The 12,274-nt window shown below is 41.4% G+C and overlaps 1 protein-coding gene across 2 annotated transcripts in view; it reads left to right on the top strand.

The window, feature by feature from the left end:
* The window catches only part of FGL1 (fibrinogen like 1), a 53,127-nt gene extending 51,546 nt beyond the window's left edge, over positions 1 to 1,581 (top strand). For both annotated transcript variants that reach the window (XM_070364216.1, XM_005887164.3), the window contains exon 8: positions 1,225 to 1,581. In XM_070364216.1, the coding sequence (XP_070220317.1) occupies positions 1,225 to 1,384 (160 nt within the window). In that variant the 3' untranslated portion in view covers positions 1,385 to 1,581. The remainder of the gene's footprint in view (positions 1 to 1,224) is intronic.
* Positions 1,582 to 12,274: the final 10,693 nt, after the last annotated feature.

The raw sequence follows: 12,274 nt of genomic DNA, 5'->3' as shown, positions 1-12,274 counted from the left end.
TCAGTAATTCAGGCACTTTCCATAGATTTTTAGAACTATTCTTTTGCATGTTCCTCTATGTCCCAGTGTCTGAAATCTTTTCATTGGTTGTAGCAATAAAGAAATATATAGTAACTAATTTAATAACAGTACCCAGAAAATTATCGCCTACTCTTCGTTTAGCCATATTAGGAGCAAAATGTACAGATCCCAAAGAGGAAGGGGGACATTTTAAGATTTATGATAACCTAACCAGTGTATCTCGGTTGGAACAATATAGGTAAAAATAATAAACTCCGCAATTAAGACAGATGATCATTAGTTGATACTGGAAAACTTTAAATCATGGTTTGGGTTTTGTTTCTTTACCCCTTTGAGGTTAAAATAATTGATATACTGGTGACTCAAGAGGGAGGAAGGGAATTGAAATTATGAAAGCTAAGTCTTGGCAGCAGATGGATGAACATTTTAAGTGTAAATTATACAGGGAAGCTGGCAAATGGAGCAGCGCACCACACCCATACCACTCTGGCTAAGGCTCAGGCTTACCAGGTCATGCTTTTGTTTGCTTGTTTTTCTTTCTTCCTTCCTTCCTGCCTCTCTCTCTCCCTCTCTCATTTCCTTCCTTTCTTTCTCATTTAAAGTCTGTTAAGAACAGAGCTGCTTTTTTTTTAATCAGTATAAGTGGGGCTTCCATAGTGGTCCAGAGGCTAAGACTTCGCACTCCCAATGCAGGGGGCCCTGGCTTTGGTCTCTGGTCAGGGAACTAGATCCCACATGCTGCAAGAGTGGGGTTTTGCATTGCTGCAATGAAAATCAAAGATTCTGCATGTTGAAACTAAGATCAGGTGCAGCCAGATATAAATAAATAAATACTCTATAAGTGGCCTGGGTTTTATCCTGAGAGTTGTTATGGTACTAAAACCCACCAGTTTAAAATACTCATGTTGTAGAAATCTCTTGGCTTTTGGAAACTGCTAAATATTCTCTTATCCAAAAACAGCACAGGAAATTCCCTGGCAGTCCAATGGTTAGGCCTCTGTGCAATCACTCCCAAGGGCATGGGTTCAGTCCCTGGTTGGGGAATTAAAATCCCATAAGCCACAAGGGATAGCCCCCCCTCAAAAAAAGAAAAAATGGCAGAATTCATAGTTAAAATATTTTCAGCCATTTGATCACAGAATAAGGGTTTCAAAGGATATTTTTCTAGTCTGATTTTTTCATGTTTATTTTTCCTCCCACTAGGTGTCACTCTGCAAACCTGAATGGCTTCTACCACAAGGGTCCCTACACCGCTAAAACGGACAATGGGATTGTCTGGCACACCTGGCATGGATGGTGGTATTCCTTGAAATCTGTGGTTATGAAAATTAGGCCAAATGATTTCATTCCAAATATTGTTTAATTGTCCCTGCTGGAGTTTCAGTTCTGCAGTTTATCTTGGTTTAAGTGATTTGAAAAATGTAGCAAATCTGAATATTCACATGTATGATGATGGCAATTGTTATGTGCACTACTTTTCATTCTCACTTTTCTTACTTCAGGTACTTTCCATACAGCAAATATGTGATACTTACCAAATAAATGTAGATTATATTAATATCTATTGAATTGCTGTGTGCAAAGGGCTCTGATAAGAGATGATGAGCAAAATATAAAATCATACAGTATATACATGACTTGGGAGACAACATAGCATAGATATATAATAAATTACATATGAATACAGTTTAAAAAATACATGAAAAAAGTTTAGGAAATGATGGATGGCCAAATCAGCTGCCTGGATGGTAAATATTATGAGTTAGCAATGAACTCAGGTGTCTGACTGCACATTAGAACCTTAAAATACAACCCAGGATCTTAATCACTATGGAACACTCTCTCATATTTTTCGGATGTTTATGTAGACTATACGCTTCTTTCAGAATCCTCATTTTAATTCTTTTATCAATCTTGTAAGGCATTATTGTTGCTGTTGTTTAGTTGCCAAATTATGTCCAACTCTTTGTGACCCTATGGGCTGTAACCCACCAGGCTCCTCTGTCCATAGGGTTACCCAGGCAAGAATACTGGAGTGGGTTGCCATTCCCTTCTACAGGGGATCTTCCCGACCCAGGGCTCAAGCCCATATCTCTTGCATTGGCAGGCAGACCACTGAGCCACCAGGAAAGCCCAGGCATTATTATCCCCACTTAACAGAGCTGAGAACTTATGGATCTAAGACAGTTTGATTGCTTAACAATTACAAAACTAATAAGTAGGGGAACAAGGACTCAAATCCAAGTCTTCTGATGCAAAATCAAATACTTTGCATCCAGGCTACAGCTTCTGCCAGCCTGTGTCAGACACAGAAGATATACTTCAGTTTTTTAGCTAAAGATATACACTAAACCATAGATCTTCCCTGTACCTCAGATGGTAAAGAAGCTGCCTGCAATGCAGGAGATCTGAGTTCGATCCCTAGGTCAGGAAGATCCTCTGGAGAAGGGAATGGCGATCCACTCCAGTATTCTTGCCTGGAGAATCCCATGGACAGAGGAGTTTGTTGGCCTACAGTTTGTGGGGTCACAAAGAGTTGGACTCGACGAGCGACTAACACTGCTACTGCTATCCACCAGCCATACAATCACAGAAATGTAAATAATTCTAAAAGCTGATAAGTAAGAAGGAAAAAATGTGTGCCTGGGAGATGTGTAGTAGGGAACCTGACCTGGTTCAGAGGAGAGGGGCCAGAGAAGTTTCCTGGAGGAATGAACTTTTTAAACCGAGAGCTTTTTTTGTTTTCTTTAATATGTTTTCATTTCTTTGGCTGTGTCGGGTCTTCGTTGCGGCATGTGGGATCTTCACTGTGGCATGGGCTCTAGAGCACAGGCTCAGTAGTTGTGGTACAAGGGCTTTGTCGCCCCTTGGCATGTGGAATCTTAGTTCCTCAACCAGGGATCAAATCCGAGTCCCCTGCATTAAAAGGTGGATTCTTAACCATTGGACGACCAGGGAAGTCCCTGAGATCTTTTCACTAGGTGTGTGTGTGGGAGATCATTGTAGGAAGAAAGAAATCCTTGTGTAAAGTACACAAAGCAAGAAAGTACATGGAAACATAGAGAGTATATTTGCTGCTGCTAAGTCGCTTCAGTCGTGTCCGACTCTGTGCGACCCCATAGACCACAGCCCACCAGGCTTCCCCGTCCCTGGGATTCTCCAGGCAAGAACACTGGAGTGGGTTGCCATTTCCTTCTCTAATGCATGAAAGTGAAAAGTGAAAGTCAAGTCGCTCAGTCGTGTCCAACTCTTAGTGACCCCATGGACTGCAGCCCATCAGGCTCCTCCATCCATGGGATTTTCCAGGCAAGAGTACTGGAGTGGGGTGCCATTGCCTTTTGGTGATCCTTAATTCCTTAAACCAAGGTTTCTGCCACCTAATATCTGTGTGACCTTGGATAGGCTACTTAACTCCGCTGAGCCTCAGTAATCTCATCCATAAAGTGAAGATTATAACAGTGCCTACCTCTGTGGATTGGGTTGAGGATTACATAAGTACTTAGAATAGTGCCTTGCACAAAACAATCAGAAAGAAGTAGGTGTGATTATTAGTGAAATAGGCATTAGGGGACAATAAAAATAGATGTCTTGAAATAATGAGTCACGTAAAGACGTTAAAATTAGTCGTACTTTCTCCTCTAAACGGTGTTTCCCAAAGCAGTGCTTCTCAAACTTTAATGTCACACCAGCCACCTGGGCATCTTGTTAAAGTGATTCTGGGGTGGGGCCTAAGATGTGAGTTTAACAAGTTTCCAGGTGATGAATATTGAGGAATCTGGTCTAGGGATCACATTTTGAACCGTAAGGGTGTACAGAACCATGGGCTTGCTTGGTGGCTCAGTGGCAAAAAATCTGCCTGCCAATGCAGGAGATTCGGGTTCAGTTCCTGAGTTGGAAAGATCCCCTGAAGTAGGAAATGGCAACCCACTCCAGTATTCTTGCCTTGGAAATCCCATGGACAGAGGAGCCAGGAGGGCTACAGTCCATGGGGCCGCAAGAGAGTCGGACACGAATTAGCGACTAAACAACAAAAACAGGGAACTATAGTTCTGTGAGATAGTAATAGTTAATATAAGAAGAAAAGGGCTCTATCAAATGTATTTAGGAGATGATATAGTAAACAAAATTCAACAGATTTCTTCTCTTGAGTATTTCTCGGGTCCTGTAATACTCTTAGGTACATGCTAAAGTTCCAACAGGAACATACAGTCCTCCTCCTCTTCCCTTTCCAAGGTTTCAGTTACCCACAGTCAATCATGGTATGAACATTTTAAACAGAAAATTTCAGAAATAAACTATGTGTTATTGATAAATTATGTAACTTCTGAGTAACGAGATGAAATCTCGCGCCGATCTGCTCTGTCCCTTGCAGGACGTAAATCTTCCCTTTATCTGGAGTCTCTTACCTGTTACTTAGTAGCCACCTCAGTATCAGATCAACTGGGTATCAGGATACTTTTGTTCAAGCGACCCTTCCTTTACTTCATAATGACACCCTAAGTGCAAGGGTGGTGATGCTTGCAGTTCGGATTTGCCAAAGAGGAGTTATAAAGTGCTTCCTTTAACTGAAAGGTGAAAATTCTCAATCAGAAAGCAAAAGAAGTCATATGCTAGAGTTGCTAAAGTCTACAGTAAGACCTCATCTCCTTTCTGTGAAATTGTGAGCAAGGAAAAAGAAATTTGTGCTAGTTTTGCTGTTGCATCTCAAACTGCAAAAGTCATAGCCACAGAGTGTGGTAAGTGCTTAGTTAAAATGGAAAAGACAGTAAATTAATACAATAAAATATTTGCAGGGAGAGGGAGAAAAGAGACCATGCTCACGTAACTTTTATTAGTGTTCAGTTCAGTTCAGTTCAGTCGCTCAGTCTTGTCTGACTCTTTGCGACCCCATGAATTGTAGCACGCCAGGCCTCCCTGTCCATCACCAACTCCCGGAGTTCACTCAGACTCACGTCCATCGAGTCAGTGATGCCATCCAGCCATCTCATCCTCTGTCGTCCCCTTCTCCTCCTGCCCCCAATCCCTCCCAGCATCAGAGTCTTTTCCAATGAGTCAACTCAGGTGGCCAAAGTACTAGAGTTTCAGCTTTAGCATCATTCCTTCCAAAGAAATCCCAGGGCTGTTCTCCTTCAGAATGGACTGGTTGGATCTCCTTGCAGTCCAAGGGACTCTCAAGAGTCTTCTCCAACACCACAGTTTAAAAGCATCAATTCTTCGGCGCTCAGCCTTCTTCACAGTCCAACTCTCACATCCATACATGACCACAGGAAAAACCATAGCCTTGACTAGACGAACCTTTGTTGGCAAAGTAATGTCTCTGTTTTTGAATATGCTGTCTAGGTTGGTCATAACTTTCCTTCCAAGGAGTAAGCGTCTTTTAATTTCATGGCTGCAGTCACCATCTGCAGTGATTTTGGAGCCCAGAAAAATAAAGTCTGACACTGTTTCCACTGTTTCCCCATCTATTTCCCATGAAGTGATGGGACCGGATGCCATGATCTTCGTTTTCTGAATGTTGAGCTTTAAGCCAACTTTTTCACTCTCCACTTTCACTTTCATCAAGAGGCTTTTGAGTTCCTCTTCACTTTCTGCCATAAGGGTGGTGTCAGCTGCATATCTGAGGTTATTGATATTTCTCCCGGCAATCTTGATTCCAGCTTGCGTTTCTTCCAGTCCAGCGTTTCTCATGATGTACTCTGCATGTAGGTTAAATAAACAGGGTGACAATATACAGCCTTGACATACTCCTTTTCCTATTTGGAACCAGTCTGTTGTTCCATGTCCAGTTCTAACTGTTGCTTCCTGACCTGCATACAAATTTCTCGAGGCAGATCAGGTGTTCTGGTATTCCCATCTCTTTCAGAATTTTCCACAGTTTATTGTGATCCACACAGTCAAAGGCTTTGGCATAGTCAATAAAGCAGAAATAGATGTTTTTCTGGAACTCTCTTGCTTTTTCCATGATCCAGCAGATGTTGGCAATTTGATCTCTGGTTCCTGTGCCTTTTCTAAAACCAGCTTGAACATCAGAAAGTTCACAGTTCACATATTGCTGAAGCCTGGCTTGGAGAATTTTGAGCATTACTTTTCTAGCGTGTGAGATGAGTGCAGTTGTGCGATAGCTTGAGCATTCTTTGGCATTGCCTTTCTTTGGGATTGGAATGAAAACTGACCTTTTCCATTGCTGTGGCCACTGCTGAGTTTTCCAAATTTGCTGGCATATTGAGTGCAGCACTTTCACAGCATCGTCTTTCAGGATTTGAAATAGCTCAACTGGAATTCCATCACCTCCACTAGCTTTGTTCATAGTGATGCTTTCTAAGGCCCACTTGACTTCACATTCCAGGATGTCTGGCTCTAGGTCAGTGATCACACCATCGTGATTATTAGTGTATCATTATTTCATTGTTTGTTGTTTAGTCACTCAGTCATATATGATGCTTTGTGACCCCATGGACTGCAGGACACCAGGCTTCCCTGTCTTTCACTATCTCCCAGAGTTTGCTCAAACTCATGTCCATTAAATCGGTGATGCAACACAACCATCTCAACCTCTGTCGTCCCCTTCTTCTGCCCTCAATCTTTCCCAACATCAGGGTCTTTTCCAATAAATCGACTCTTTGCATCAGGTGGCCAAACTATTGGAGCTTCAGCTTCAGTGTCAGTCCTTCCAATGATTATTTAGGGTTGATTTCCTTTAGGATTGACTGGTTTGATCTCCTTGCAGTCCAAAGGACTCTTCAAGAGTCTTCTCCAGCACCACAATTTGAAGGCATCAATTCTTTGGTGCTCAGCCTTCTCTGTGGTCCAACTCTCACATCTATAAATGACTACTGGAAAAACCATAGCTGTGATCTATACTGATCTTTGTCAGCAAAGTGATATCTCTGCTTTTTAATATTCTGTATAGATTTGTTGCAGCTTTCCTGCCAAGGAGCAACTGTCTTAATTTCATGGCTGCAGTCACCATCTGCTGTGATTGTGGAGTCCAAGAAAGTAAAATCTGTCACTGTTTTCACTTTTTCCCCTTCTATTTGCTATGAAGCGATGGGACTGGATGCCATGATCTTAGTTTTTGAATGCTGAGTTTTAAGGCAGCTTTTTCACTCGCCTCTTTGACCCTCATCAAGAGGCTCTTTAGTTCCTCTTTGCTTTCTGCCATTAGAGTGGTATCATCTGTATATCTGAGGTTGTTGATATTTCTCCTGGCAATCTTGATTCCAGCCTGTGATTCATCCAGCCTGGCATTGTGCATGATGTACTCTGCACAGAAGTTAAATAAGCACATGTATGGATGTGAGAGTTGGACTGTGAAGAAGGCTGAGCACTGAAGAATTGATGCTTTTGAACTGTGGTGTTGGAGAAGACTCTTGAGAGTCCCTTGGACTGCAAGGAGATCCAACCAGTCCATTCTGAAGGAGATCAGCCCTGGGATTTCCTTGGAAGGAATGATGCTGAAGCTGAAACTCCAGTACTTTGGCCACCTCATGCGAAGAGTTGACTCATTGGAAAAGACTCTGATGCTGGGAGGGATTGGGGTAGGAGGAGAAGGGGGACGACAGAGGATGAGATGGCTGGATGGCATCACTGACTCGATGGACGTGAGTCTGAGTGAACTCCGGGAGTTGGTGATGGACAGGGAGGCCTGGCGTGCTGCGATTCATGGGGTCGCAAAGAGTCGGACATGACTGAGCAACTGATCTGATTTGACAATATACAGCTTTGACGTAATCCTTTCCCAATTTGGAACCAATCTGTTGTTCTATGTCTGGTTTTAGCTGTTGCTTCTTGACCTGCATACAGGTTTCTCAGGAGACAGGTCAGGTGGCCTGGTATTCCCATCTCTTTAAGAATTTTCCACAGTTTGTTGTGGTCCATACATAGGTTTTAGCATAGTCAACAAAGCAGAAGTAGATGTTTTTCTGGAATTCCCTTGCTTTCTCTATGATCCAACGAATGTTGTTATTAATCTCTTAGTGAAGTGAAAGTGAAGACGCTCAGTCATGTCCGACTCTTTGCGACCCCCGTGGACTGTAGCCTACCAGGCTTCTCTGTCCATGGGATTTTTCAGGAAAGAATACTGGAGTGGGTTTCCATTTCCTTCTCCAGGGGATCTTCCTGACTCAGTGATTGAACCCGGGTCTCCCGCATTGTAGGCAGACACTTTACCCTCTGAGCCACCAGGGAAGCCCGTTAATCTCTTACTATGCCTCATTTATAAATTAAACTTAATCATCGATATGTATGTATAAGAAAAAAAAATACATAGAGTTCAGTATTATCCGCGGTTTTAGGCATCCATGAGGGTCTTTGAACATATTCCCTGCAGATAAGCAGGGGAAACCACTTTTGTGTTCTTAGATCTAGTTAGGAGTGTGTTCTGACTGAGCGACTTCACTTTGACTTTTCACTTTCATGCATTGGAGAAGGAAATGGCAACCCACTCCAGTGTTCTTGCCTGGAGAATCCTAGGGACGGGGGAGCCTGGTGGGCTGCCGTCTATGGGGTCGCACAGAGTCAGACACGATTGAAGTGACTTAGCAGCAGCAGCAGCATCGAGTGTGTTCAGCTGCAAGATGTTAATCACTTGATTATGGAAGTCCAGACAAACGGGGACATGTCCCTCTTATGTAACAGGAACTCAGGAGGTAGGAGGTTGCTGGCCTTGGTTCAGTGCTCTGCAGTGTGGAAGCTGATATCTCTGCCACTCACTTTGCCCTTCCTTCAGAATCTCAGGTTTTCTACTGCAGTTTCTGCTTTGAGTCCCTGTTGAAAGCAGGAAGAAGGGAGGATTTATTTATCTTCTTATTTATGCCTTATTGGCTTAATAAAGCATAAATAGACCTCAGTTTATGCCTTATTAGCCAGAATTGCATCATGTAGTTATTCTAGCTGAAAGTAAGATTATTAGGGAGATTCTTTAATTTTATAGTTACTAGAATGTACAGGCAAGAGAAGTATCTGCCATGGTTCCTGAACTTTTTAAAACTTATTTTATTATAGTTGATTTACAATGTTGTGTTAATTTCTGCCATGCAGCAAAGTGATTCAGAGTTATGCATATAGATACATTCTTTTTCATATTCTTTTCCATGATGGTTTATCACAGAGTATTGAATATAGTTTCCTGGGCTATATAATAGGACCTTGTTTATCCATTCTATATATGAGTTTGCATCTTCTAATCCTAGACTCCCGCATCCTTCCCCCATCCCACCTTTCCCTTTGGCAACCACAAGTCTGCTCTTTCTGTGATTCTATTTCATAGATTACTGAACTTTTTTTAAAAAAATGCAGTCTTGAGGGAACAGTGTTCCATAGATCATACTTTGCGAAGGTATAAATAATGGGGCACCAGTGGCAATTTAAAATATGGGTATTATTTGCTCAAGTAATAGCATAAAGACCTCATGCAATTAGGAGATCAAAAGAAGAAAAGCTTTTAAAGGAGAGAAAAATGATTTTACAGACAAGTGGGAGGGGAGCTAAACAAGTATCGTGTTACATAAATCTCAGTGTAATAATTTTTCAATGCAGAGGGAATGAAAAACAATTTTAATGCCATAAAAAGATGGAAGAGAAAGAGTTCTAATGAAAAACCTTTGGATATAGTGATAATGTTATTTAAACTTAAGTGTCCTTAAGCCCATTTCAATGGACTAGTCTGGGAGAATAGCCAGAGGGCGGAAATAAAAGCAGTTAGAGAAGATAGGCTATTTGAGTTTAGATGTGAGAGAGGGAAATTGGACTTATTTACCTGAAGTGAGACAGTAAAAGCATCTGCCTACAGTGCGGGAGACCTGGGTTCGACCCCTGGGTCGGGAAGATCCCCTGGAGAAGGAAATGGCACCCCACTCCAGTATTCTTGCCTGGAAAATCCCATGGATGGAGGAGCTTGGTGGGCTGCAGTCCACGGGGTCGCACAGAGTCGGACACGACTGAAGCGACTTCACTACTACTACTACCTGAAGTCAAAACCCCAGAAATACCCCAGTCTGAAACCAATTCCTCAAAAAATTTACCATTAGAGGGTTATTTGCTAGACTTTACCACTTTTTAAAAATGTTTATTAATTTTTTAATTGAAGGAGAATTGCTTTACAGAATTTTGTTGTTTTCTGTCAAACCTCAACATGAATCAGCCATAGATATTCATATATCTCCTTCCTTTTGAACCTCCCTCCCATCTCCCTCCCCATCCTAAAATTGCAAATATATTTTAATTTACATCAGGTGATTGTATTATGGCCAAGAGTTGTTTTGTTTTTTTAAATAAAGCAAAGTAGAATAAAATGCAAGAATACTGAATACCTGACATCATTGTAGAAGAGTTTTCCACCAGAAGATGAATGATACTTTTAAGAAAAGGAGGGTAGGGAGGTGTTCCTTAAAGTACCAACTTCACAAGTTTGCCCAAGATCTATAATTTCAACAAGGATGTAAATAATAAAATTAAGATCCCACCATACAGCCCATAATCTATGGTTCAGCCAGCATGAAATTAATCGGGAAGAAAGACAAGTCAACACACAGGCAGTTAGTCTATTCCAAGCGATAATCAAGATGGTTTAATGTTATCTATTGTCCCAAAAGATTGCAATGTGACTGTCTGGAGTTTAAATTTTATCTTTGCTTTTTTCTATGACAAATTACATCTCTGTGCTGAGTGTTCTTATCTCTAAAGTATTAATAACAATATAGCTACCCTATAGTAGTGTTGTGAGGATTAAATGAGGTATACTATGCTGGGCACATACTAAGTGCTCCATAAATATTTACTATGATAACAGTGGTGATGCTAGTGAAGAAGAGGAAGATAAAAAAGGAATATGGGAATTTCCCTGGCTGTCTAGTGGTTAATACTCTGCACTCCCAGTGCAGAGGACACAGACTTGATCCCTGGTCAGGGAACTAAGATCCTGCATGCTCCACTGCATGGCCAAAAATAAAAAAATAAATAATGTATTTTTTAAAAGATAATTGGCAAAGTCATCAAAAGTTTCTTTAAAAAAGGAATGTGGTAATGGCGAACTAGAGTCCTGTGTGACCTTCACCTAAAGCTGAAGGTGTGAGAAGACAGAGGTTCTCCAGACAGGGTGTAGATACAGTGAGTTATGTCCCTGGGTAAGTTGTATCTTTTTTAAAAGCTCTGCAGTCCAGGTTCTTTATAGAATCTAAAATACTAAAAAGTGAGAGAATGAAACCTGGTTTACAGATTCTTAATAGAATTTAAAATACTAAAAAGTGAGAGAATGAAACCTGATCCAGTGGTCTCTACAGAGGGCTGGGGTGGGGAAGGGTCTTTGATTTTGACAGTGTGCCTTGGGGTCACTTCAGAGAACAGGAAGTTTTCGTCTTTCATTTTTCATTCGACACAGCTGTGTTTTGTTTGTTTGTTTGTTTTTGTTTTTAATCTAGTCTCTGTATTTGGGTTCCACATATGTGGTTTTGTTTGTTTTCCCTGGGTCGGGAAGATCCCCTGGAGAAGGAAATGGCAACCCACTCCAGTATTCTGGCCTGGAGAATCCCATGGATGGAGGAGCCTGGTGGGCTACAGTCCACAGGGTTGCAAAGAGTTTGACACAACTGAGCAACCTCACTTCACTTTGTTTGTTTGGAAAGGAAAGAAAGCTTATTGTCTCTCAAACAAGGTTTAGATCTGTTCCTTTTTTCAGATTCAGATGAAGAAGTTTACTGCATTTTGCAGAGGACAGGTCTTTCTGGGGAAGGACTTAGTTACTCCCTGGATTCAGGTGAGTTAAGAAGTATTATAATCCCAAGACTGTACCCTGTGTTCTAATGAATATCAGCGCTTCCTTTAGAACACTGCCTTCTAAAGCCTGTGCACTCAGTAAATACTACACTCTATGGTGGGTAAGTTCATGACAAGCTGCCACATTTACAAGAGGATAAAAGAGCAAATTAGGCATTCAGTCATGCCAACTTGGTCTCAGGGAGAAAATGACACCGGGTATTGTCTTTTTAGCTTCACTCCTTGGGTGTTGGCACCGTTTGCAGTTTCTAGGCCTTTCTAATTATAGATGTGCTTCATAACATTGTCCCGACCTGCACCTCTAACAACAATATTCAGCACTTTAAGATTATCAAAGATCATTCCAGCTTGAACTAATTAATTCATATAATCCAACCATCTGGGACAGATAGTACTATTATCCAGGTTTTATAGACACAGAAAACTTCAAAAGAGGTTTATGCAAGGTCATATAGTAACTGGAATGAGGCCAGGAGTATAT

Source organism: Bos mutus, chromosome 27 (assembly GCF_027580195.1).
Source record: "Bos mutus isolate GX-2022 chromosome 27, NWIPB_WYAK_1.1, whole genome shotgun sequence".
In the NCBI taxonomy this organism is placed as follows: domain Eukaryota; kingdom Metazoa; phylum Chordata; class Mammalia; order Artiodactyla; family Bovidae; genus Bos; species Bos mutus.
The sequence above is the reverse complement of the archived record's forward strand: the minus strand, read 5'-3'. Positions and strand labels throughout refer to the sequence as shown.